Genomic DNA, 26,816 nt, shown 5'->3' with positions numbered 1-26,816 from the left:
CTGCAAGGCTGACATTGTCACTCTTCGGATTGCAGGGGAGTTGACACTGAGCACTTAAGTACCTGCCCAAGGTGAGGGCGGAGCGAAATCAGGGGCCCGCGGGGTCAGGTTCTCGTGCTCAACTCTTTTCCATGCTTTTCCTCTAGTCCTTGTGCGGTGACCTCTGGCAGAGGCAGTCCAGAATTCCGAGAATGCCCGGATAACCCCCAGCGGTTATTTTGTTGTTGTTGTTTCTTTTTGGACCTTTTGGAGACAAAGTTTTGCTTTTTATCCCATACTAGCCTCAAGCTTGCAATCCTCCTGCCTCAGCCTTCTGAGTGCTTGTATGAAAGATGCCATGTCTGGCTCATGGTCACTTTGTTTTGTTTTTTGTTTGTTTTAAATCTCGCTGTGAGGCCAGCGTTTCACATGGCTGCTTTCCCATCAGACCAAATGAGAAAACTGGATGCTGGCATGTGGGAATGGAGCATAGCCTTGTTCCGCTCAACTCTTTCACTCTCAGGCTGTTTGCCACGTAGTTCCTAGCTCCGATGGGTCAGTGCTGCTGGCTGGCCTGAAGCCAAAGCATCTGGTAGGACAGTACACCACACAGCCTTCCCTCAGACACTCGATCGCTCCATGCTGAGCACATGCCTTTTTCTCAGCACCTGTTTGCTAGCTTGCTTGTTTGTTTTTAGTAGAAAGGTATCCACTGGACTTCTCTTTTGTGATTATTTGAAAAGGTAGCCAAACATGGGAATAGAATCTTAGGAGTCCTATGTAGCTAGAGTTTTCCTGCCTGGCCCACAGTCAAGACAAATCTCTGTCACCCGCCAGTCCCACAGCCGCTCAGACCCAACCAAGTAAACACAGAGACTTATATTGTTTACAAACTGTATGGCCGTGGCAGGCTTCTTGCTAACTCTTCTTATATCTTAAATTAATCCATTTCTATAAATCTATACCTTGCCACATGGCTCGTGGCTTACCGGCATCTTCACATGCGGCTTGTCATGGCGGCTGGCAGTGTCTCCTCCCACCTTCCTGTTCTCTCAGTTCTCCTCTCTGTTAGTCCCGCCTATACTTCCTGCCTGGCCACTAGCCAATCAGTGTTTTATTTATTGACCAATCAGAGCATTTGATATACAGACCATCCCACAGCAGTCCTGTTATACAAGTTTTTATTTATTTATTTTTTTTTTGGTTTTTCGAGACAAGGTTTCTCTGTGTAGCTTTGCGCCTTTCCTGGAACTCACTTGGTAGCCCAGGGTGGCCTCGAACTCACAGAGATCCGCCTGGCTCTGCCTCCCGAGTGCTGGGATTAAAGGCGTGCGCCACCACCGCCCGGCTTCCTGTTATACAAGTTTTTAAGAAGGAGCAGATAGTATGTGTCAGAGCCAGGTTCGTGAAGTTGTTAACAAGGAGTGCTCCGTACTCATCAGCTGCTCCTAGCAAACCTTAATCAGGGACAGTTTGGGCTGCCATTGTCTCATCTGTGGGCATAGATGGTTAGGACTGCAGGTTAGAAGAGTCCCTCCTCCACCAAGATCTCCCAGTACCCACTGTTACCTGACCAGCTTTTCATATTGGACCAGCCCCTGTTCTCCAGCATGTTTTGGAACAGAGCAATTGAATTGTTAGTAGCTTCTTTCCATGCCAAATAAGGGTAATAATGATCTATCCCTTTTAAGGTCTTGAGAGCCTAATGAGATAGGACCTCTACAGGCTTAACACTGGCCTGGCACAAGTGGGCATCACCATCTTCACATTGCTGCTCCCAGAGCAGAGGTGGCTGTGTGGAGCGAGGCTAACGCTAATGGCAATGGCATGAGAGCGTCATAGTTTAACCGGCTGTCCACACTGAAAGTACCTGCGCCTGTAGTGTTGGGACAGATGCCCCCATTCTGAAATGGCCATCCCGTGTTTGGTGTGATTCAGGACACAGAAATCCAGGAAGGGATGTTTCTAGGCCTCAGAGTTTCCTGGAGGTTTGGAGAGCAACAGGGATAGAGCTGAAGCCTGTACTCTGGTTTGGTTTGAGAGGAGTCTTGTTCTTTTGCTTGGGCTAGTGCTGAACTCTTGGGCTCAAACAATCTTCTTGTCTCATCTTCCCAAAGAACTGGGACTATGGACTACCGCCAGACCAGGCCAGAGTCTTTATTTTTAAAGTGAAACTGTTGGCTTATATGACCCATGAGGCTCATCGGACGACTTCAGGATCTCCATGAAATCATTTGAACTTTGAAAAAGCCATTTAAGATGAGCGTGATAGCACATGACAGCTACGCAAGAAGCTGAGGTAGAAGGATCAAGAGTTCAAGGACTGCCTGAGCTATATAGTGAGTTTGAGACTGCTTAGGCAGCTTGGTGAGACCCTGTCTCAAAATTTAAAAAAAAAGAGAGTCAGAGGATATAGCCTAGTGTTTATAAGGCCCTGGTTCAATTCCAAGTAGTGCCAGAACGGATGAAGGGAGAGAGAGCCAGCTTCAGGGAGGGGAGGAAGGAGCAGTCTACAGTAACTGCTCTCGGCCAGCACTAACGTGGGCGTTTGCGTTGCATCTTCAGACGGTCCCGTGAGAAAAGTGCTGTTGTCTCCATTTCCAGGTGAGAGGAGTTAAGTGGCTGGAACCCCAAACCATGTAGTTGTTGGAATCCACTTCCTTGTAATTGCCCTGTGGGCCAGCTTTGATCTGTGTGGTTAACTAGTCTTCCAAAAGAACTGGGCCTATTGCCCTTGGTAGTTTTTTATTTATTTAAAGATTGGGAAGTTCCAGGTAGAAAAATTACTCAGGCTTATTATTTTTAAAGGGGTAAAGAGAAGACTTTTAGGCCAGGTATAGTGGTGTAATCTTTTAAACCCAACATTTGAGAGACAGGTGGATCTCTGTAAGTTCAAGGCCAGCCTGCTCTGCATAGTGAGCCCCTGCCTCAACAACAGTAACACCAATGATAAGGAGAGCATAGTCTGCACTCATCCCCCACGAGCAGCTCTGTGCACCCGCTCCGGTGTCCATCTATCCTCACAGTCGGTGCAAGATCAGTTGACCAAATCACAGGTTTCCTTCCTAGTCTGGAGAATTCCAGTTTCTTTATAGGTATTTAGATTTGTTTGTTTGTTTTTCAAAACAGGGTTTCCTCTGTGTAGCCCTGGCTGTCCTGGAACTCACTCTATAGACCAGGCTGGACTTGAACTCAGAGGTGCGCCTATCTCTGCCTCCTGAGCTAGGGTTAAAGGCGTGTGCCACCACCACCTGGCTTCATTTAGATTTGTGATAAATTAATGGCACCTCAAATGGTCACACTGAAGACATGCTTGCTGTGGTGAACTCCGCAGCTTTTCATTTTATTTTGTGACCCACTGAGTTTAGCCACTGTGTGGCCATTGGTTTGGAGTTACCAGTTGGAACTAGGTGGGCTCAGCATTGGGTATACAAGTGGAGACAATGGTTGTCTTTCTCCCAGAAATTTTTTTTGAAACAGGGTCTAATGTAACCCAGCCTAGCTTCTGACTATGCAGCTGAGGATGCCCTTGAATGTAGTCGGTTATTTTAAGGTTGTATTACTTTTGTTTATGTTGCATTGGTTTAACTCTGTGAAGCTGTGTTACTGTGCCTGTCTCAAGCACCTGATGGTCTAATAAAGAGCTGAATAATGGCCATTAGCAAGGCAGGAGAAAGGATATATAGAAGGAGAGATCTAGGAGGAGCGGAGATCTAGGAGCCGGAGGAGGAGGAGGAGGAGGAGGAGGAGGAGGAGGACTCCAGGGTCCAGCCACCCAGTTTACACAGCAGCCACGGAGAAAGAGTAAGACTTACAGAAGAAAGAGAACGGGAAAAGTCCAGAGGCAAAAGGTAGTTGGGAGAATTTAAGTTAAGGAAAGCTGGCTGGAAACTAAGCGAAGCTAAGGCCGGGCATTCATAAGTAATAAGCCTCCGTGTGTGATTTATTTGGGAGCTAGGTGGTGGGCCCCCTAAAAGAGCCAAAAAAACAAAACACTTGAACTTGTGGTTTCTTGTCCTGACTTCCTGAGTGCTGGGTTACCACACCCATCTGAAAGGTTTTTTAATGGTGTCATGTGGAGGAGCTTAATAGTATCCTGCTTTTCCCTCATTCAGCCCCCTACAGCTCCACAAAACAGGACTTCTCTCTCTGAGACAAGGTCTCACTATATATCCAGCCTTAAGCTCTTAGTTCCTTTGTGTGGTGTTGTTGGTATTTTACTCTTTTGTTCTTTTGGGGGCCAGCCACCCAGCTCCCAAATAAATCACACACAGAGGCTTATTCTTAATTATGAATGCCCAGCCTTAGCTTGGCTGTTTTTTTGCCAGCTTTCCTTAACTTAAATTATCCCCGGCTACCTTTTGCCTCGGGGCTTTTCTCATTCTCTTACTCTGTAAGTCTTACTCTGTGGCTTGCTGGGTGGCTGGTCCCTGAAGTCATCTTCCTTCTCTGGCTACCTCTTTCTTTTTCCTCCTCCCAGATTTCTCCTATTTATCCTCTCTGCCTGCCAGCCCCGCCTATCCTTTCTCCTGCCTCACTATTGGCCGTTCAGCTTTTCATTAGCCGATCAGGTGTTTTAGACAGGCACAGTAACACAGCTTCACAGTTAAACCAATGCAACATAAACAAAAGTAACACACCTTAAAATAATATCCCCAGCACTTGTGCCTCAGAGTTTGAGTGCTGTTGCTGCAGACGTGTGCCAGCATGCCTTGCTAATCTCGCTGGAAGATAGAGCTTACCTCATTTTGCAGGTGACAGCCCCGAGGCTTAGCAAAGCTGACCATCTTGCCCATGGCCTTTGGGCTCAGTCAAAAAGCAGTTTAAACTGCAGGCTCTGAGCTTGGTGCCAGAGCTTGAACCTACAGTTTCAAGGGTGGGCTAGGGCAAACGTGGAGGTCAAAGGTCTCGGTGGGAGCCTGAGACCGTAGTCCAGGTAAGCCGTGGAGGGATAGTCATGAGGTGGACAAAGATGGGAGGGTGGGCAAGTCTGGGGCAGTCAGGGACCTGTGAGGCCTGGGATGGGAGGAGAAAGGGGAAGGGAGAGAGTGCTGTATGGTGGCGGTGATGGCTGTGGCCTCAGGCTTCCCAGGGACTTAGCAGTGTGAGAGGGCTACGGCTGATCATCCTGAGTCAGAAGTTTGGAAGGGAAGAATGACTCAGCAGGATGAGCTTGACTCTGGTTCTAGGCCTTTCGTTTAGTTACTGCCCGTCTTCACCTTTCACTTCCCAAGCCTCAGTGTGTCCATTAGTACAGCAGAGCTGTAGGATGTCTCCTTAGGAGATTTCAGAGAAGTTCATGTCCATTAGTACAGCAGAGCTGTAGGATGTCTCCTTAGGAGATTTCAGAGAAGTTCATGTCTGGCTTAGACCAGAGCTCAATAGTATCAAACCAGCTTTATTAAACGGTGTCACCCACCATCCCAAGTGACATAGCCATTCTAAATAAAAGGATATAAGTCCCTAGAATTTGCTTCCTTCTTTTCTTGAGAACCCAAGCCTCAGAGTGAACTTCCTGCCAGCGTGTCCTTAATGAACACTTTGGCTGTAGTAAACAGCGTGGCCATTCCTTCCGAACCACAGGCCAGCTACACTGAAGGCGTTAGGATTCACTCTCCCAAGGACTTTCTCTTTTGAGAGCTGAGTCATTTGCCCAAATGCTTTTACTGTTGACTGGCAAGTAGGTTCGACAAGAGCATCACAGGGTCTGCCATAGTGGCACACACCTCCAGGCCTAGCATCTGAGAGGCCGAGGAGGGAGGATGGCTGCAAGATTTTGAGGTCGCCAGCCTAGGCTACCTAAGTGAGTCCGTCTGGGGAGGGGGTGGCAGGACCCCAGGGCCCGTGGGCAAGCTTCAGCTTTCCATTTCCTTTGAAAAAAGCACAGGTGCTACAGCACAGACCCCTCAGAGGAACACCGTTGTGCCACGGCAGGGGCAATGTGACGCTGGAGATAGATGCTGTGTCCTCACTTCCCCAGCGTCAATCCTGGGCAGAGTCTGTCTGAGGATGAGTGGTCCACAGTGCCCTCTCGTGGTGTTAAGTTGTCTGGTACCTTTTGTTTTCAAGAAAGGAGATGGATGCTCAGTGTTAAAACATCGTGTGGCTCAATTTCCTTCTGCCTGGAGAAAGCATGTCTGTGAGGGAGTTTCCAAATCAGGTTAATTGGGGTGAGAAGGCCCACCCTCAGTGTGTGCAGAACCATCCCATGAGTTGGGATCCTGGACTAAATTGAAAGGAGAAAGAAGCTGAGCATTGGGATTCATTGTTTTTTGCTTCCTGACTGTGGATTCAGTGGGACCAGCTCCCTCAACTCCTGCCTTTGCCTTCCTCTCCATGATGGACTGTCCCCTGGAACTGTCAGCCAGAGTACACCTTCCTTCCTTCCTTCCTTAAATCACTCTTGTCAGGCATTATCACGGCAGTGAGACCAGTAACTAATCCACATGGTGAAGTTAAGGTTATCTTGCTACATAGCTAGATCCCATTTTGAAAGCAAAACAAAATGATTTTGTTTCTTTTTCCTGTTTTATGTGGCTGCAGAAAACTAAGCTTTATAGTTCTACTGGGAAACGTTGTTCTAGATTTAATATCTGAGATTCCAGGATGCATGTGTGACAGAGAAGTGTCCCCACTAGGAACTGAGGGAAACTAGTTACTCCATTGTTCACTTTGTAGTCAGCTTTCTGGCCTAAAGGCCCATAGGTTGATCTTCGGAGTATTTGTCTCCTTATCTTTGTTGTCCTTAGGAAGTGGTGGTGTGAGGCTCCTGGAGGTTTCAAAAGGGTCATAGGTAAAGGTGGGGTTTTGTTGTTGCTGTTGCCGTCTTAATGTCTCCTTTCCTCTGCTGTACCACTTCTGAGAAGGTTGAGTTTTTTCTGGAATGTGTGAGTGCACCTTATAACTGTGCCAAGGCCTTAAGTAGCTGAACCTGGCCTTAAGATAAGGAATACAGGGGTGGAATTTGTTCTTTAGCTTCGTGTGCTGAAGAACAAATCTGTCTGTCTGTCTATCTATATTTATTTTTTTAAGAAAAGTACTGAATGTGAACTGTGTTTTGGATGTGGTAGTGTACTGTCTGGACTTTAAAGGCATCCAAAGAGACAGCAAGAATTCTTTAGGGTTCTTCATGTATGATTTAGGCATGCCTAAGACTTTGCCTTCCAATTTTGGAAGTCAGATTTCTGTTACTATAACAAATACCTGAAATAAATCATAAGGAAAGTTTAGTCTAGTTTTAGTTTGTTTAGAGACAAGGTTTCACTCTATAGTCTAGCTGGCTTCAAACTCACTCTGTAGCCCAGAGTGGTCTTGGAGGAGGTCAGTTCCTTCTGCCTCCTGATGCTGGGACTTCAGGAGCCACAACTCCTGTTTCCTTGAGGTTTTTGTTTTGTCTTTTGAGGTAGGGCCCACTTTGTAGTCTAGGCTGGTCTTTAACTCCCTTTATAGCTAAGGCTGGCCTTGAACTCAGAATGTTTCTGCTTCAACCATCTGGGTACTGAGATTACAAGATGCCTATCCAGAAAAGCTTCCCATCCATGACCAATTGTCCTGCTGCTTTGGACCTATGTCAGAGCAGCACACAGTGTCGGAAGTATATGACTGAGCAAAACAGTTTCCTCCTGTCTGGGATGAGAAAGAAGAGAAGGGGCTGGCTTCCCACAGTGCCCTCCGCAGCACACCCTCGGAGGCCTTGGCCCTTCTCACTGCACACAGGCTCTGCCACTTTCCAGTTGGTCCTGCTGAGGACCAGGCTTTCAACACAAGGCCTTTAGAAACATTCAAGGTTCAAATTATAGCTGCCGTATAAGTTATGTTCTGGTATGTTCTGGTTCTGTGTGCCTAGCACTGATTGATGATTTGATGGGAACTATTCAAGTTGGGGCCTTATGGGCCAAAAGTGAGTTTGCCTCTCAGGTAGCTCTTAGCTTTGAAATGCTGGAAATTTTGTTTATGTTTTGTTTTTCTTTTAGGCATTTGTCAATTGGAAAGAGGCTAAATTGACTTGGAGTTTTTTCAAACAGTCTTTCTTGAAGCAGATTTTGACAGAAGGTAAGTAAAGTAAAAGGTCGCGTTGAGCAGTTGGGAGATCAGAAAAGAAGAAAAAGATCTCACAGGACTGCTGACCCCAGAGCTCTTGTCTGGAGCCCTTGGCAGAGGGCTCTTAGACATATGCTGGCTTTAGTTTGTTTTAAATAATGATAGGGAACCAGTATTTATTTGGCTTTATGTTTTACCTAAGCTGTCTAGTTTTAAAGCTCTCCACAGCCTTATCAAAGATACTCGCTCCCTCTGTACAGGGATGAGGAAACCAGAGGTCGAGATTTAGAGTCCTGTAGTAACAAAGGATAGCTTAATTGAAATCGAAGTCCGTGTTAGTCAGCTTCCTGTTACTGTAGCAGAACACCTGCGACAAACAACTCAACCCCAGGAAAGGGTCAATCTGGCCCACAGTAACAGTATACGATGGTGATGCTAGTGAATGGCAGAGGAGGCTTGCTGGGAAACAGACAGAGAGGGGCAGAGTTTTGATATGTCCCTCAGCAGTGTGCTCCAGTGGCCTGACTGTCTCCCTACAGTCCCTTCTGAAGGGGCTCAAAGCTTGAACACATGGGACTTGGAGGAACACTTCACACTCAAATTGCAGCAAAATCTAACTGGAAAAGCCCAAATTATATCATTTAATAAATTTATTATAAAAGTGTTACATCAATGATAAATTTTGAAAATTAGAGAAAAACATAATCCCATTATCATAACCTAACTTCTATATGTTTTTAAAACTCTTTTAGCAGCTATCTTTCAGCTATATTCCAGCACTTGGGAGGCAGAGGCAGGTGAATCTCTGAGTTCGAGGCCAGCCTGGTCTACAGAGGGAGTTTCAGGACAGCCCAGGGATACACAGAGAAACCCTGTCTTGAAAAATAAAACAAAACAAACAAATAAACAAACTGTTTTGTGTACAGTAGTGAGAGTGTGTGTGTTCCCCTTCTGCCCCCATGTTTCCTGTGCCCTGTCGGGTGCTGAGAACAAAGACAGATAAGCAGCAACTGGCCATGGCCTCCAGATGTTCATTCTCTCACCAAAGCACTGATGTGGCTGTGCTTGGAGATCCTAACTCAGTCAGCACAAGCTCCTTGAGGACCCCTCATTTCTTTTGGAGGACTGTTAGGAAACTGAAGAGGAAAGAGATGCAGATGTCTGAGAGGGGTGTCCTGCCCCAAGGGAGCTTTCGGAATGTGAAGGGGAGCCTTCTCCTGCCAGAAAACAGGGAGGAGCCTTAAAAATCCATTGTAGGTGGTGAGGATGCCCCAGTCAGTTATAGACTGAACCAGAGCTGCTGAAGCGAAACTCAGGCAGGCAGGGGTAACCGAGAATGGAAACACAGTGGGGTAAAGCTTGAGAAAGGAGGCCAAAAAGACAGCTGGGAATTAGTGTATAAAAAGCCTCAACTGCAGAATTAAGGAGCCTGGACTGGGTTTGGTTTTGTTTTGTTTTGTTTTTTTGAGACAAGGTTTCTCTGTATAGTTCTGGCCATCCTGTAACTCACTCTGTAGACCAGGCTGGCCTTGAACTTAGAGATTCGACTGCCTCTGCCTCCTGAGTGTTGGGATTAAAGGCATAATCACCACCTCTGGGTTTGAGCCCGGACTTTTGCAAATACTTTTGAGCCATTTGAAGGTGTGAACTCAGGGATTGACAGGGGACTATACAGTTGTATCTTGGTATCAGATTTTGGTTGAGCATCTAAGGATGCTCAAGTCCCTTGTATAAAATAGTGTATTTTTTTTTTTTGCATATAACTTAGGCATACCCTTCTTTATGGTTTACATCATTTCAGAAGTACTTAATTGTACCTAGTGCAATGCAAGTACTATGTAAAGTTATCATTATACTGTATTATTTAGAGAATAATAATAATAAGCCATACAAGTTCAGTTCAAATGCATTTTTTTTCTAAGTGTTTTTGATTTACAGTTAGCTTGATCATTAGAGTCATAAACTCATAGATATGGAGTCTGACTGTATTTATAAAAGCTAGAACTGTTCAAAATAAGGGAGCGTTAGAGGAGCATAGAGATGGAAACCTGAGAGGACCAATGGGGTTCCCTCTCACACACAGTTGTTTTTACAGGGAGACAGATCAGAGAGAGGAGTCTTGTGAGAAGATGGGAACCTGGCCTTGTAGTGCTTTTCTTTTTGAGTTGCCAGGCAGTGAGAACTTGCTCGTTGGGCCTGTGGCCACTGTTTGGTGCTGTCTCTATCACGGCCAGGGTGTTTCATTTGTGGAAAGAAAATTCAAGCCACACATAATAGTGCACACCTTGAATCCCAGCACTCAGAAGGCAGAAGCAGGTAGATCTCCGAGTTCGAGGCCAGCCTGCAGAGTGAGTTCCAGGACAGCCAGGGCTACACAGAGAAACCCTGGAGAGAGGGAGGGAGGGAGAGAGAGAGAGAGAGAGAGAGAGAGAGAGAGAGAGAAAGAGAGAGAAAGAAAGAAAGAAAATGTGTTCTCCTTTAAGACTTGGAAGTCATTTTCACTATTAATATTTCCACAGTCTCCCCCTATTTTATTGTTAATAGGCTGGTTTTGAAATAATTAATTATTAATAATAATTAATTTGGCTTCAAGACTCCGTCAATAAAGGCCTCAGCACTTTCTGAACTGTTGCTATGAGATGGTGTGAAATTCAGTGTTAAGACATTGAACTGATCTTTAATTGGTTATCTAATGTTTCTCAGAGCCAGGCATGGTGGCACACACCTCTAAGTCCAGCATCCAGCAAGGCATGGTAGGAGATTCTCAAGTTTGAGTCTGTTCTTGCACTCAAAAAAAGGGGGGTGGTCGGGAGTGTATTTATCAATAGAAAAAAGGAAAGAAGAAATGGATGTTGCATTTGAAATGCCAATAACTTTGCTTTTCTATTATAGGCGAGCGATACGTGATGACATTTTTGAATGTATTAAACTTTGGCGATCAGGGTAAGATGGAAGTCTGTAGTGTTTTAATTAAAAATGGATACCACTAATAGATACTAGGTCTTTGATGATGCCCCGTCGTGTGACTTGAGTGGCAGTCGTCAATTTGAGGGGTGGGGCTCATCATAGTCATAAAGATCTGCTCCCGGTTGGTGTGCCTGATTAGTCTCTCAGGGTTTGTGTTATTTTTCAACGTGATACCAGAGTGATGGAAGTAGAAGTAGAGGAAAGCCAGCTCCAGATTGATGACTTATTTTCTAAAAGACTAGTGATAAAAGCACCTTCTCGACTGCATCAAGGGCAGGGTCATGGTTGCAAAACTGTACCACAGATTTTGCAAGATGTTACCATTGGTACAAGACCTATCATTTCTTCAACCACGTGAATATACAGTCTTTCTCCAAATTTACAAACTTTTGACTGAGGAAGCAGTTTGGTTAGTACAGTGTTGGCCTGGCATCCAGGAATCCCTGAGTTTAATCCTCAGCACTGTGGAAAGTGTGTGTGTGTGTGTGTGTGTGTGTGTGTGTGTGTGTGTGTGTGTGTGTGCTGCACACCTATAATCCCAGCACTTGGGAGGTGGAGGTGGGAGATCAGAAGTTCAAGTTTTTCTTGGCTGTATAGTGAATTCAAGGCCTGCCTGGGCTATGTGAGACCCTGTATCCAAGAGAAAAAAACAGATTAAAGAATTTAAATTAAACATAAATTAGAAAAAGAATTTTCCTATAGTGCTGTGAAATTAAGAACTAATATGATTATTGCTCTTCCTTTCTGTTTTGTAGGTGTGTATGATATAGTGAATAATCTGGGGTCTCTTGTGGCTAGGCTAATTTTCCAGCCAATAGAGGAGAGTTTTTATATCTTCTTTGCTAAGGTGCTAGAGAGGGAAAAGGATGCCACACACCAGAAACAGGTAAGGTTGGTCCTCGTGTCATCTCAGGGAAGAACTGTGGGGCAGTCAGTTTTCCTTCAGTTCGATCTGACGTTTCCTTCTAGATCTCCTCTTCTCCTATTCTGCTTTGTGTGTGTGTGTGTGTGTTTTGTTTTGTTTTTCAAGACAGGATCTTACTATTAGTCCTGGCTGTCCTGGAACTCACTCTGTAGACCAGGCTATCCTCAAACTTGGAGTAACAGAGGATGGCTTTGAACTTCTGAGCCTCCTGCTTCAACCTCCCAAGTGCTGGGATTTCAGACACTTGTGTCACTGTAGACAGTTTGTGCATTGTGAGGATTCAAACTCAGGGCCTTGGACAAGGTAGGCAGGCACTCTCCCAACTGAACTAGATTCCCAGCCCTGTAATCACTAAAAATTCTGACTTACTTTAAAAAGTTTTTGGCTCTTTTTTTGTTTTGTTTTGGTTTTTTCTCAAGACAGGGTTTCTGTGTGTGTAGCCCTGCTGTCCTGGATCTCGCTCTATAGACCAGGCTGGCCTTGAACTCAGAGATCCACCTGCCTCTGCCTCCTGAGTGCTGGGATTAAAGACATGCGCCACCACCACCTGGCCTTAAAAAGATTTTAGACTTTATTATTTTATTAATTTACTGTGTGTGAGATGCATATGTGAGTGTACAGGTGCTCGTGCGGGCACATGTAGAGACCAGAACAAGACGTTAGGTGTCTTCTGTTTTCTTTGCCTTCTTCCTTGAGACTGGGTTGCTCACTGAACCAGGAGCTCCCCCACTTCGACTTGCTCCCAAGTGCTAGGCTTTTTGTTTTTGAACATGGGTGCTGAAGATTTGAACTCAGGGCCTCAGGCCCTCGTGCTTGCAGCAAGTGCTCTCTCTTGAGGAGCCTTCCCCTCTGCCCTTCCGACTGACTTGGCAACTAAAAGAGTCCAGGTCCACCCCTTCCATGTCTTAGAAGACACTTTACAAAATGTAATTTATTCCCAGTATCTGAAAGTTAGATCTGGGTCGAAGTCTGACGTAGGAATATTTTCCAAAGTGAACATTGACAATAACAGAATTTCCTGTCATCAATCAGGAGAAGCACAGATCTGACTAGTCTAGGTGAAAATATGAGGATCAAGTGTTTCCAGCAACACTGGAAATTTATCCTGAATGAACTGAAAACTAAACCTCCCACTTCCCACCTAAAGAGACATGGCTTGCTTCTCCCTTTCATTTGCTAATTGTCATAAAGACAAATACAGGCTTCAGAAGACAGGAGAGCCCTCACTGGAAGAACTAGCCTGCACAGGGTGCTCTTCGGTTTGGACTGAGCTGACTTTCTTCCCTTTCCCCTGGCCAGGAGGATGTTGCTGTGGCTGCTGCAGTTTTGGAGTCCCTCCTCAAGCTGGCCTTGCTGACTGGCCTGACCATTACTGTTTTTGGCTTTGCCTATTCTCAACTGGCTCTGGACATCTATGGAGGAGCCATGCTTAGTTCAGGATCAGGTATGTGCCAGACTTTGTAAAGGGTTTGTTCTGATTTCTGAAGAGAAATAGAAGCAGCTCATGAAATTCAGGCCATGTGCACACTTGGTCTCACTCTCAGTAAACAATCAGTGTGCAATCAGCTTGCACCAGGTCTCACTCTCAGTAAACAATCAGTGTGCAATCAGCTTGCACCAGGTCTCACTCTCAGTAAACAATCAGTGTGCAATCAGCTTGCAGCAGGGTGATCAGTTCTCACCCTCACTTGAAGGAGTGGTGAGTCCTCCTTGCTGTGATTCCTCTAAGTGAGGGAGGAAAGCAGAGTGCGGGCTATGATGGGTCTCTCCTTGGTACTAAATACATCCGAGATAGTAAATGCCATGTCAATCTCAGAGTGTGATGAGTAAAAGCCTTGGAAAGAGAACGCAGAGCCATTTGCCTAGAATAAAAGTGATCTAGGCAAGTAAAATTATATATTTAATCTCTTGACTCTTGGTTTGGGAGGAGAAAAGCATGGACTGATTCTGTCACTGAAATACTTGATCTCCAGGCTGCTGAGAATTTCACTGCACTTACAGGTCCTTGAGGTTTTTACCCATTTCAACCTATGCCGGGCTCTAGGCTGACCATCCCTTTGCAGGTTTTTTTGTTTTTTTGTTTGTTTGTTTTGTTTTTTGGTTTTGGTTTTGGTTTTTCGAGACAGGGTTTCTCCGTGTAGTTTTGGTGCCTGTCCTGGATCTCACTCTGTAGACCAGGCTGGCCTTGAACTCACAGAGATCCACCTGCCTCTGCCTCCCAAGTGCTGGGATTAAAGGCATTCGCCACCACCACCTGGCCCCTTTGCAGTTTTTATCCTGGAATGAGCGGACAAGTTTTTATTTTCTCAGATCCCTAGACAAGAACCTGGAAGATTCTCTGCTGCCCCATCTCAATATAAAGGGCCCTGTCAGTACAATTTTACATTTTCATGTTTCAGTTGCCACAATGGGGCTCAGACTTTTGGTACTGGAAAAAAAAAAGGACTATGTTTCTACAACCAAAAGTTGTTAAATTTGAGGAAATGCTTGCTGTGAAGCCTGTGATATGATTTGTGGCTCCCTGGAGTGTGTGCCTTAAGCAGTACATTTCCATCAGGCAACTGCTTGGGAGGCCTCATTAGGAAGCCATTAGGAAGTTTATATGCAGAGATAGGGGATCCAACTGTTTGATGCTATCTCTGACCACTTAGAAAACAGCCTTTGCTTTAACATAGCCATAAGATGTTGCCTAAGCGGGGCCGTCCAGTCATGATCATGCTCCTGTGGTAGAGTAATTCATCCTACAGATATAAATGAACTGCCATCGTTATGTTGCGGCTGCCTCCCAAGTGCTGGGATTAAAGGCACATGCCACCACACCTGGCTCATTGCCTTTTACTATTTACCAAGCTGGCACCAAGCTACCACCCTGAAAAGCCCATTTGCTGTCTGGGTAGCATGAGGGTCTGCACAAATTGCCTACTGGGTTTCCCTCTTATCCCATCTCTCTTCTTGTTCTAACTAGTGCTGTGAGTCCAGATGAATTTCTTATATCAGAAAGCATTCACATCACTGTTCTTCCCAGCCCAGCCCAGTAATTTATTTTGTGATCACTTAAGTATTTTCATAAAACTTGACTTTGCCTAGAAAGGATTCCTGCATTAAGCAGAAAAGAATGTCCTATCTCCATGGTTTGGCCTTATCACTTTATTTATATGTTGCATGTGTTGGTTTATTTAGGTACTAGGAATTGAATTCAGGGCTCTGCAGATGCTAAGCAAACACTCTTACCATTCTCAGCCCAAGCTTCATCAGTTCTGGTTTGTTTGGGGCTGTGTGTGTGTGTGTGTGTGTGTGTGTGTGTGTGTGTGTGTGTGTATTGCTAGGTATCAAACCCAGGACTTTGTGCATGTTAGACCATTGAGCTACATTCCCGCAGTAGTATTGCTCTTAAAAAAGAATTTTAGCTGGGTGTGGTGGCGCACACCTTTAATTACAGCGCTCTGGAGGCAGAAACAGACTGATCCCTGAGTTTGAGGTCAACTTGGTCTACAGAACAAGTTCCAGGACAGCCAGGGCTACACAGAGAAACCCTGCCTCAAATACATAAATAAATAAGTAGACAAATAAGTTCTTTTCAGGTGCGTAAAGTTATACAGCATGTACACTCTTGTGTCTTTTTTTGGTCTAAAGTTTTTGACATTTGTTAATACATGGATTCTGTTTGTTTTTGAGACAAAGTCTTGTGATGTATCCTTGACTAGCCTGGAACTCTCTCTGTAGACCAGGCTGACCTAGAGCTCAGAGATTTACCTGCCTCTGCCTCCCAAGTGCTAGGGTTAAAGATGTGCACCACAATGCCCAGAAATCTTTTTTTTTTGTTTTTTAAAATAATTTCTTTTTTAAATTTTATGTGTATGAATGTTTTGCCTGTATTATGTGCACTGCATGCATGCCTAGTGCCTTTAAAGGCTAGAAGAGGGCATTGGATCACCAGAAGTGGATTTTAGACAGTTACAAGCTACTGTGTGGATGCTGGGAACTGAACCAGGTTCTCTAAAAGAACAGCAGCAAGTGCTCTTAACTACTGAGCCATCTCTGCAGCCCCCTTTTTAGAAGTATTCTTGCTGAGAAGTATTACTCTGAATGGAAGGCCCCAGTGTGCTTATCCTTTTTCCTGTTGCTGGTCAGTTTGTGTGATTATGAATAGAATCAGTACACATTTTGTGACCGTGGGTATTCATTTTTGTTGGATGGATACCTAGGGTGCAATTGCTGGGTTATAGTTTGAGTGATCATTTGTTTTAGTAGAAATGGCTCATTCAGGAAGCATGGTTTGCATGCTTGAAATACCAATACTCAGGAGGATCATCTTTGGCTATATAAAGAGTTTGAGGTCAGGCTGGAGAGATAGCTCAGCAGTTAAGAGCACTGGCTGGCCTTCCAGAGGTCCTGAGTTCAATTCCCAGCAACCACATAGTAGCTCACAGCCATTGGTAATGAGATCTGGCGCCCTCTTCTGGCCTGCAGACATACATGCAGACAGAACACAATGCATAATAAATAAATCTTTAAAAAAAAAAGTTTGAGGTCAGCCATGGCTCCATGAGACACTGTTCCCCAAATGACAATGAAAGAAAGAAAAGGAAAGAAGGAAGGAAGGAAGGAAGGAAGGAAGGAAGAAAGAAAGAAAAAAGAAAAAGAAATTATTTGCTCATCTCTGTTTTATAATAGTCCTCTGAAAAGAGAGGAATCAATCTCATGATAAAGCTTCTAGTCTTTGGTCTGTAATTTTAAAAAATGACACGTGTGTGTGTTTGTGTGTGTGTGTGTGTGTGTGTGTGTGTGTGTGTGTACACGTGTGTGTGTACTGGTGCCACACATATGTGGAAGTCAGGACAGCTTGCAGGAGTGAGTTCTCTTCTTCCACTGTGTGGGTCCCAGGGATCAAATTTAGGTCATCAGTCTTGACAGCAAGCACCCTACCCACTGAGCCATCCCACTGGCCTTGGTCAACAAGGTTCTTGAAAATATATTGCTGGATGTGACACCATACCACTGGGGCCTCTGGTTCTCACCGGGGATTGTGAAGGTTCTGTCTCAGGAGTTTGCTGCTGGGCCTGGGCCTGGCTCTTCCCAAAGGCGGTTTGCAGCCTGCTCAGTTGAGCTTCCCTTATTACATACTGGTGTCTTCAGTGCTCAACCCTGCAAGCTGTGCTGACTGAAAATGTTCACAGTCTTCCTTGGTGGCCAGATAAGCTTTCAGTTGTTGAGCATGAGAAGAGCGGTGCATTTATTCTTCACTGGCCTTCTGATTTTATCTGAGTATTGTAGTCAGTGCCGTGAGATACTGAGAGTCCTCAGGTGGGCATGCAGTCTCCATTGATACCATCCCGTGCCGTGACCTAATTCTCTGAACACGTGGTGGAGCTAAGGGTGCACCCATTTGACTCTGGAATCTGTGGATTATTTCTTTGTAGGGCCTGTGTTGATGCGGTCCTATTGTCTCTATGTCCTCCTGCTTGCAATCAATGGTGTGACCGAGTGTTTCACATTTGCTGCCATGAGCAAGGAGGAGGTTGACAGGTGAGTAATGTAGAAAGTACACCTTTAATCGTGGCTTTTGGACAAAATGAAGTAACTTGCTCATCTTTTTCTTTTCATTCCGAGCATGGATTTGGCTACACTTTTCTCAGAGGCCACATTACACTACTCGTGTGGTACCTTCCCTAGGACCACCATTGCCCCAGCACAGTTTACCTAGTGTTTTCCACAGTGAGGCTAGGAGGCCAATATTCTGCTTCCTTTAATGGGGGATGGCTATCACCCTGGGAGAGTTGTGTTTATTAGGTGTGCAGACAGCCTTAGGGAAAACTAGTCTTCATTCCACTGCATCCTGCTCAGATCCCTAAGAATGGGCCTCAACTCCAGGGCGTTACTTGGTTACTTTACTTTTTCAAGAAGCAAATTCTTAGGGGCTAGAGAGATTGTTCGGTGGTTAAGAGCACTGGCTGTTTTTCAAGAGATCCAGGTTCAAATCCCAGCTAACAATCTTTAGTAACTCCAGGGATCTGACATGACATCTTCTGGTCTCCTTGGGCAGTGCATGCATGTGGTATACAGACATAGATGTAGGCAAATCACCTATATATATGTAAATTCTTGTCCCTAATGGATTTGTAGTTCTCCACAAATCTCAGGATTCTGTAACATCTTTCCTAAGAAGAAGGCTCAAAGGCAGATATCTGTTTCAACACAAGTTTTTCTTCTCTTAGCTCCAGATTGGGACTTCTGCCCCGGATCCTTCACCAGTAGTTTTAACACTGGCTGTGATTCAAGTTTTCATGGAGATAGTTATAATCAGAGCTTCTTGTTCACCCTTTCTCCTATCACATCTGTATAATCAGTCAGTAGGCCCTTGAGCCTATGTATGTATTTTAAAATTTCCTTCATTATTGGTCCATACCCAAGATCATCTGCTTTTTATATCCTAAATGCCAAAAATATTAGGGCAGTATCTCAAGATGTCACTGTAAGACGAGAAGGACAGAAATAAGGGAGAGAATATAAAGGGTGGTATGAGTAATGGGGAGAGTAGCTCTCCTGTCCAACCACTGTCCCTTGATCCCTGGGTCCTTGAAAGTTCCCATGCTGCCTCTGTCACCTTGAGTACCGTTGAGAGGTTCAGAGGCTTGGTCTTAGGAGTGGAGTGAGGATGGGGTAGCCCAGAGTCCGGGAGTACCTGTCTGTTCTCATCTTAGGCTGCTGCACACAGGAGCCTGGTGACTTGGCTGCAGTGACTGGAGTCTAGCCAAGATGCGAGCCCAGACTGAAGCAGTTGTCTTAGGGAGTTCTGGTCTTCTCCCAGGCCAGTAGAATTGGAGTTTTAGAAGACTTAAGCCAGGGAAACCATTCATTACCAGCGCCAGGCAATTCTGAATCTGAAGTTATGGAAACTGCTGGTCTGAGTACAACATGACCCAGTACACATGGAAATGCATGTGACAGAAGCCAAGGTCCATCTCACTTATGCGCAGGATACATTGATTCTTTGTATTCTCTTCTATCTCATTCTTCAAAAGAACTACGTCTCAGAGCAGGTAAGATAAGATGGTTCGGTAGGGAAAGGTGCCTGCTGCCCAGCCTGAACACTAGAGTGCTAACCCTGGGGCCTTCATGATTGAAGGAGAGACGTGGTTCCTGCAAGTTGTCCTCTGATCTCTGCGTGTGCACATGTGCACCCCCATCCCCATCCACAGACATGCACACAAACACACAAAATAAATACAAATATAATTTTAAAGTCTTAAAGACACATTTTGACTTACTAATTTGCGAACCCATTAGTAGATCACAACCCATGATCTTAAAATAATTGTCTGCACATCGTCTTCACTTTAGCTAGTTTATAGCTGCAGAACTGCTTTGAGTCCACTCTTCCCCCATGGATAAAAAGTTTAACTTTGAAAAATACCATATTTTAATTTGAAAGCTGCTTCTAACATTGAGTAATTTAAAAATAAAATATTATCTAACGCACACTAAGTCAGAGATGTGGCAGTGTGTAAACTAGGACTCTACCACACGTTACACACTTTTTTTTTTTTTTTTTTTTGAGACGTTTTTCTCTATGTGGTCCTGGCTGTCCTGGCACTTGCTAATGTAGACCAAGCTTGCCCTGGGCTCACAGAGACCCACCAGCTTCTGCCTCGCAAGTGCTGGGATTAAAGGTGTGCACCAACATACAGGGACAGAATCTACATTCTGAAGAGGAGGTGAGGCAATGCTAAAACACATTTGAAATGTTAAAGAGGAACAGAAAGTCTTAGGACCAGATCATGAAGAAATTTAGACAGCATGTACTGGCATTCTTTTCTTTTTAAAAAATTAATTTTTTTAAAGATTATAATATAATTACATAATTTACCCCTCCCTTTCCTCCCTCCATACTCTCCCATGTACCACCACTCTTGCTCTCTTTCAAATTCATGGCCTCGTTTCCTTTCATTGATGTGTGTGTGTGTGTGTGTGTGTGTGTGTGTGTTTGTTCTTAAATATAGAAATACAACCTGCTCAGTCTGTGTGTTACCTGCATGTATGTTTCAGGGCTGACCAGTTGGTATTGGATAACCAATTGGTGTGCTCTTCCCTAGGGAGGACTATTTCTTCCCACTCTCAGCATTCCTTAGTTGTACCAGGCTTTTTGTTTTGGGCCACCAGCCAGCTCTCAAATCATGACACAGAGACTTATTATTAGTTTTGAATGCTCAGCCTTAGCCTAGCTCTTTTCTTGCTAGCTCTTATAACTTAACCTGTTTCTCTTCATCTACATTTTGCCTCAGGGCTTTTACTTTTTCTTACTTTCTTGCTATCTCTATGTCTGGCTGGCTAACAGATGCCTGGCTTCTGTCTCCAGGCATGTCCATGTTCTCTCCTCTTCCTTATTCTTCTCTCCTTTCTCCTTCTTTTGCACAAGGTGGGAAAGACCTCAGGGAGTGTCCAGGCTTTCTCACTGCTCACAATTCATTCTGGAGGCCTATCACTTGCTTTGAGTGAGGTCTACTGCCCGGGTGTGTCCTTTCCCAAGGGAAGCAGGGTGAAGTACTGATGCAATCAGCCAGTAGCAAGGTGGAGTGTTCCTAGTCCTTGGAGGGGTTCTCAGCCTCACTGTGTGGTTCATTTCTCTGTTGAACAAATTTAAGCTCCATAGGATAGGAGTCATGCATATTAATTGCTTGCCAATGTCCCTAGAACCTCTAAAGTCCTTTACAGAGTTGGCATCATTACCCAGGTCACATTCCTTGGAGATTTCAGCCGAAAAGAATTTTTGTGTTTTGATTACAAAGTATCACCTAATAAATTATTATCCTTAGAAGTATAAGTATTTTGAATTGTATGTGTTTTGTTTAGTGGTCAAGAAAAAGGCACATTTGTAGCTAGAGTTTTCCTGCCTGGCCCACAGTCAGGACAAATCTCTGTCACCTGCCAGTCCCACAGCCACTCAGACCCGACCAAGTAAACACAGAGACTTATATTGGTTACAAACTGTATGGCCATGGCAGGCTTCTTGCTAACTGTTCTTATAGCTTAAATTAATACATTTCTATTAATCTATACCTTGCCACGTGGCTCGTGGCTTACCGGCATCTTCACATGCTGTTTCTCATCGTGGCGGTTGGCAGTGTCTCTCTGACTCAGCCTTCCACTTCCCAGCTTTATTCTCCTCCTTGTCCAGCCTACACTTCCTGCCTAGCCAATGGCCAATCAGTGTTTTATTTATTGACTAATCAGCAACACATTTGCCATACAGAACATCCCACAGCACATTTCCATGTTAACTGTGTAGTATTCAGTGTTACAAAAACATGGGTTATGGCTAGTCATGGAAGCACACACCTTGTAACCTTAGCTCTTGGGAGGCTGAGGCAGGAAGATTATGAGTTTAAGGCCCGAGGGTTGCAGATGTTGCTCAGTAAAGAATGCTTGCCTAGCAGAGTGGTAGTGGCGCACACCTTAAATCTCAACACTCAGGAGGCAGAGGGAGGTAGATCTCTGTGAGTTCGAGGCCAGCATGGTCTACAAAGCGAGTTCCAGTTGTAGCCAGAGCTACAACACAGAGAAACCCTGTCTCCAAAAACAAAAACAAAAGACAAACAAACAAAAAAGAATGCTTGCTTAGCTTGTGCAGAGCCCTGGGTTTGATCCTGAGCACCTCAGAGAAACACACACAGACAGAGAGAGTCAGACATTGCTATTCCTGAAGGACAGACAGACAGAGACAGAGAGAATCAGAGATTGAGATTCCTGAAGGCCAGATAAACAGAGTCAGAGATTGAGATTCCTGAAGGAGAGACAGACAGACAGAGACAGAGAGTCAGAGATTGAGATTCCTGAAGGCCATACAGACACACAGACAGACAGATTGACATTCCTGAAGGCCGGCCAGCCTGAGCTGCACAGTAAGTTAGAGGTGAGCCTAGACTCCATAGGGACACTCTGTTCAAAACAAAACAACAACAGCAGCAGCCAAGGGCCGAGCCAAATAGTGTAGTTCAGGTCTGTAATCCTCGTACCCTGGAGGTTCAAAGCCAGCCTGGGCTACAAAGTGATACCCCGTGTCTAAAGAAAAGGAACGTGCCTGGCGTATGTAAGGCCCTGGGTTTAACTGGCACAAGAACTGAACCAACCATCCCTTCCCACAGCACACAAGACATTGGATTATGGGAGTTCATTTGGAGTGATGTGGGCTCAGATCTTTCTGTGAGTTGATATGGCCACCGTTTTTGTGTACTATTCTTGTCTCGGGACAAGATACTCACCTCCTCACTTTGCTTGTCTCCCAGGTACAACTTCACCATGCTGGCACTGTCTTCCTCGTTTTTGGTCTTATCCTACCTCCTGACCAGCTGGTGTGGCAGTGTGGGCTTCATCTTGGCCAACTGCTTTAACATGGGCATTCGGATCACACAGAGCCTGTACTTCATCCATCACTACTTCCAGAGGAGCCCCCACAGACCGCTGGCTGGCCTGCACCTGTCCCCAGCTCTCCTCGGGGTGTTCGCCCTCAGTGGTGGGATTACTAGTGTTTCAGAGGTAAGACTTCCTCCCTCAGCCTTCTGCAGGCTGTCAGTGGTCTTCCCTCTGGACTTCCCTCTTCCACCCAGCCTGAACAGGTTGATCAAATGTTTGTCTCCTCCAGCTTCTCCAGACCTCTAGGGCAGTACTCAACCCCTAGTCTCATCACTGTGCCTTTAATCTGACTTAGAAGCCGGATGGTAGGGCTGGAGACGTAGCTCAGTGAATAAGAGCGCTTACTGTTCATCCTGAGGACCCAGGTTCAGTTCCCAGCACCCATATGGTGGCTCACGACCACCTGTAACTTCAGTTCTAGGGGTTCTGATGCCTTTCCTGGTCTCTCTAAAGGCATGAGGCACACACGCAGTGCACATATGCACATATGTTTGTACACATAAAATAAACCTAAAAAAAGAAGCTGGACAATAACTTTTCCCTGATTTGCCTGGCAGTGACACTAGTTTCTCTCTCCAGGCATTCCTCTGCTGTGAGCAGGGCTGGCCTGCTAGGCTGGCACACATTGCTGTGGGGACCATCTGCTTAGGAGTGACCCTTGGGACAGCGTTCTTCACAGAGACCAAACTGATCCACTTTCTCAGGACTCAGTTGGGTAGATCCAGACTCCATGACAAAATGACATGACTTTGATGATGCTTTGACACTTGGTGCGTGGACCCACCATGGAATGGTTCTTGGACAACATGTGTTGCTCTGTAAAAGTCCTGCTGTGGAGTGAGAGTCACCCTGGAAGTGAGATGGCAGAGGAGATGCCACCCAGTCGAAGTCTTCCAACCAAAGGAGGAATGTCCCTTTACATGAAGAACAACAGCCCATTTTGTTAATGAATTAATTCCTTCTGCGTGGGATTGACCTTTGAAGTTACATCTTCTAACACACTCTGTCTTAGATGTTAATAGTTAATCATCATTTGGCCAAGAAAAAGCAATGTAGCCATTGACCCCCCGCACAAGGTTCTATAAAAGAAGTAAGGAGCCCCTGAACTTACACACCAAACAAGAACAAAGTGTGGCCTAAGAATTGTGGCTTTCCCTGTGTTGGTGGTGTGGTTTTAGTTTTTAGAGAAGAAAAACCCTACTCAGTGAGAAATATTTTTGAAATATTTGAAATAATGTTTACAGTCCTAGGGATTGAACCCAGGGCCTCATTCATGCTAAGCAAGCTCTCTCCTACTGAACTATATCCATATTCCCAGCCCTCACAATGATGAAACCAAGAGATACGGATCACATTGCCCAGAAGGAGTTAGGGAGGATCTTTGCCATGGTACCTCCCAGAGCAGCTCATGTTCCAGAATAGGACTCAGGATTTACTAATTGTAGAGTGTATGGAAACTGTCGACGGCTTTAGATCTAGCCACTTGAAAGAGGACACCTTTGGTGTCCAGTGATAGCTACTTTGTCCTTTAAGGGGTGCCGACATCCAGCTTTATTTAATTTTTCCATGGAAGTCACACAGTGATAACCACAATTACATAGATATCTTTTTTTTATTCTTAAAATAAAACAGGACAAATTGATATGGCAAGAATCAGAGTCAAACCTTCTCTCTCTCTTTTTTTTGTTATTGCTGTTGTTGTTTGTTTGTTTTGTTTTTCGAGACAGGGTTTCTTTGTGTAGCTTTTGGAGCCTGTCCTGGAACTTACTTTGTAGCCCAGGCTGGCCTCGAACTCACAGAGATCCACCTGGCTCTGCCTCCCGAGTGCTGGAATTAAAGGCTTGCGCCACCACCGCCCGGCCAGAGTCAAACCCTCTTAACTGGCCCATTTTTTTCCAGTACTGGTCAGTACAACTGTATTACAGCCCAGAGCAAGAGTGGTAGGCCTGGAGGTGTGGGTCTCCAGGCTACCCCCTAAGCCAGGCTTCCGGCTTCCTTCATCCTGCATGCTGTTCTTGCAGGTGAGATCATCAGGCCTTTCTCTGGGTTATAAAATAGTTTTCTATTTCCCTTTTAATTCTCTTTTTGATATGGTTGCCCTTTGGCACTGTATGCACAAACTTTATCTTGACTCTCAATATTTAATAATCCTCTGGCACAATATCCCCAGATCTTCCATATTTGCCTCTAGAGGGCCAGCAAGGGCAACTAGTACTATGCATTAAAGAGCATGCATTGGGCCAGGAGTGGCAGCACACATCCTTAATCCCAGTACGTACACTTAGGAGGCAGAGGCAGGTAGATGTCTGTGAGTTCAAGGCCAACCTGATCTACAGAGTGAGACTCTGTCTCAAAATGAAAAGGCAAGCAAACAACAACAAAAATCATACGTTTACCTTTGTTTTAATTATATGTATATGTGCGTAAGTGTGACACTCACATGCCCTGATGCTGATGGGAATCAGGACAACTCTTAGGAGTTGCTTTTCTCCTTCCACTGTGAGATCCAGGGATTGAATTCAGGTTGTTAGGCTTGTGTGGCAAGTGTTTCAATTTGCTGAGCCATGTTGCCAGCCCCAAGTGCATCATTTAAAAGCATTTGCTTGGAGCTAATACCAAGAGGCCCAAATGTCAAGAGTCAGTTGTACAGTATGACACATGGTTTTTGTTCTTTCGTGGTACTGGAGAGCTGTGCACATGCTGTAACCCTGAGCTACACCTCCAGCCCTTTATAAGAGTTTTATTTTGAAACAAGGCCTTATTAAGTTGCTTAGATTGGCCTTAAACTTGTGATCCTCAGCTGGGTGGTGGTGGTCTGGCACACCTTTAATCCCAGCACTCAGGAGGCAGAAGCAGGTGGATCTCTGTGAATTCAGGGACAGTCTGGTCTACAGGGTGAGTTCCAGGACAGCCAGGGCTAAACAGAGAAACCCGGTCTCAAAAAAATACTTGTGATCCTCTTGTTTCCTGAGTAGCTGGGGTGGGGTATAGGGCCAGTGGCTTCTGTGTGTATTCAAGGACAGTATCTAAATGTAAGGTGCCCTGGGCATCTAGAGGCCTTCTAAAAGTAGAGCTTCAATTGTGTTTTTGAAAGGCTGGGTCAGGCTAGCTCGGAAAAATGAGTAGTTCCGGCAGAACACAGAAAGCAGCTCTCTTCTCCTGTGTCCTCCTGCTGACCTTTTGAGCACACAGGAACGGCCATCAGAGCTCACAGGCTCTTTTTCTTTACTGACATGCCCATCTTTTCCCTAGAGCCCTGTCACCAAATGCCCACTTCATCCCAACTTAGAATGTGGTCCTCGGACTGCCTTCCTCGGAGTCTCCTGGGTAGCAGGATCTTCAGAAATGAAGATTCCCGGGATCTACTCCACACCTTCAGAATCTGTTTGGGGGACGAGCTCAGGGATGAGCTTTTCAACAAGCCCACATGACTATGATGCCGCCACGCTCAGTCCAGCCTCCTTGATTGCAGGCCAGGACTGGTCATGTCCACACCCACGGTATCTGTTTTCTGCTTCTGGCACCAACAGCCTGTGACTTCCATGTCTATGGGAGCAGGACCACAAGATCCTTACACCCAGGTAGAGAGAGGCTCTGCAGCTGACTGAGGCTCCTTCTCTCAGCTTGCCTCTCCCCATGCTGTCCACCAAATGCTCCTGTGACAGCCCATTCTGTTAAAAGATGGCCAGCTGGACAGCGGCTCAGGGCTCCTTCCCACGCCCCGCCTTCTGGTTTCTAGAAGTAACCATGCACTTTCTCATTACCGAGACCTGCCTTCCCCGCTGTCAGCGTTTTGATCCAGGCCCTCCACAGTGTGCAGCCTCTTGGTCAGCTCGATGAAGCCCAGTGAGAACAGCCATGGCCCCCGGCACTTACCCTGGATTGCATCCACAGTGGGCGGACTGCCCACTTTACCCAGGAAGGCTTTTGAGGAGTCTCACACCTTTGGCTTTCCTGCTTAAAGTGAACTGAGGCTTCTCCGTGGAAATGTCTCAGAGATACTCCGCCTTATAAAAGGAGGATGGATGCCGGGCAGTGGTGGTTCACGCCTTTAGTCTCAGCACTTGGGAGGCAGAGGCAGGTGGATCTCTGTGAGTTGGAGGCCAGCCTGGTCTACAGAGCGAGTTCCAGGAAAGGCGCAAAGCTACACAGGGAAACCCTGTCTCGAAAAACCAAAAAAAAAAGAGGATGCTTCTGGTGGTGAGAATAACAGCGATGGCCTTGTGTACTTCTCTGCCACATACAAGTATTGGGCACTCCAGACTTGGCCTGGGCTCACTCAGTGAGGAGCTACCTAGTGCTCCTGTCACAGAGACTCCTGGCTTCTGTTCTGTGACTTTCCACCCTTCCCTTCTGCCCCCTGCCCAATCATAAGTAAATGAGTGATGCTAGTAGTTTCATGTGAATCCCCTGGTTTAAAACAGAATAAATATTTTTCACATTCTTTTTTTGTTTTTTTTGGTTCTTTGAGACAGGGTTTCTCCGTGTAGTTTTG

At 45.4% G+C, this 26,816-nt stretch overlaps 1 protein-coding gene across 1 annotated transcript in view; it reads left to right on the top strand.

Moving 5' to 3' along the window:
• Positions 1-26,765, top strand: part of Rft1 (RFT1 homolog) — a 41,618-nt gene extending 14,853 nt beyond the window's left edge. Inside the window, exons 7-13 of the mRNA XM_052733746.1 lie at positions 7,953-8,031; positions 10,912-10,962; positions 11,742-11,872; positions 13,211-13,355; positions 17,332-17,437; positions 22,195-22,444; positions 22,901-26,765. Coding sequence (XP_052589706.1) covers positions 7,953-8,031; positions 10,912-10,962; positions 11,742-11,872; positions 13,211-13,355; positions 17,332-17,437; positions 22,195-22,444; positions 22,901-23,068 — 930 coding nt within the window. The 3' untranslated portion in view covers positions 23,069-26,765. The remainder of the gene's footprint in view (positions 1-7,952; positions 8,032-10,911; positions 10,963-11,741; positions 11,873-13,210; positions 13,356-17,331; positions 17,438-22,194; positions 22,445-22,900) is intronic.
• The last annotated feature ends 51 nt before the right edge of the window (positions 26,766-26,816 follow it).

Source organism: Peromyscus californicus, unplaced genomic scaffold (assembly GCF_007827085.1).
Source record: "Peromyscus californicus insignis strain IS unplaced genomic scaffold, ASM782708v3 Scaffold_12__1_contigs__length_115047231, whole genome shotgun sequence".
Lineage (NCBI taxonomy): Eukaryota > Metazoa > Chordata > Mammalia > Rodentia > Cricetidae > Peromyscus > Peromyscus californicus.
Note: the sequence above shows the minus strand (reverse complement) of the source record. Positions and strands in the feature narration are given on the sequence as shown.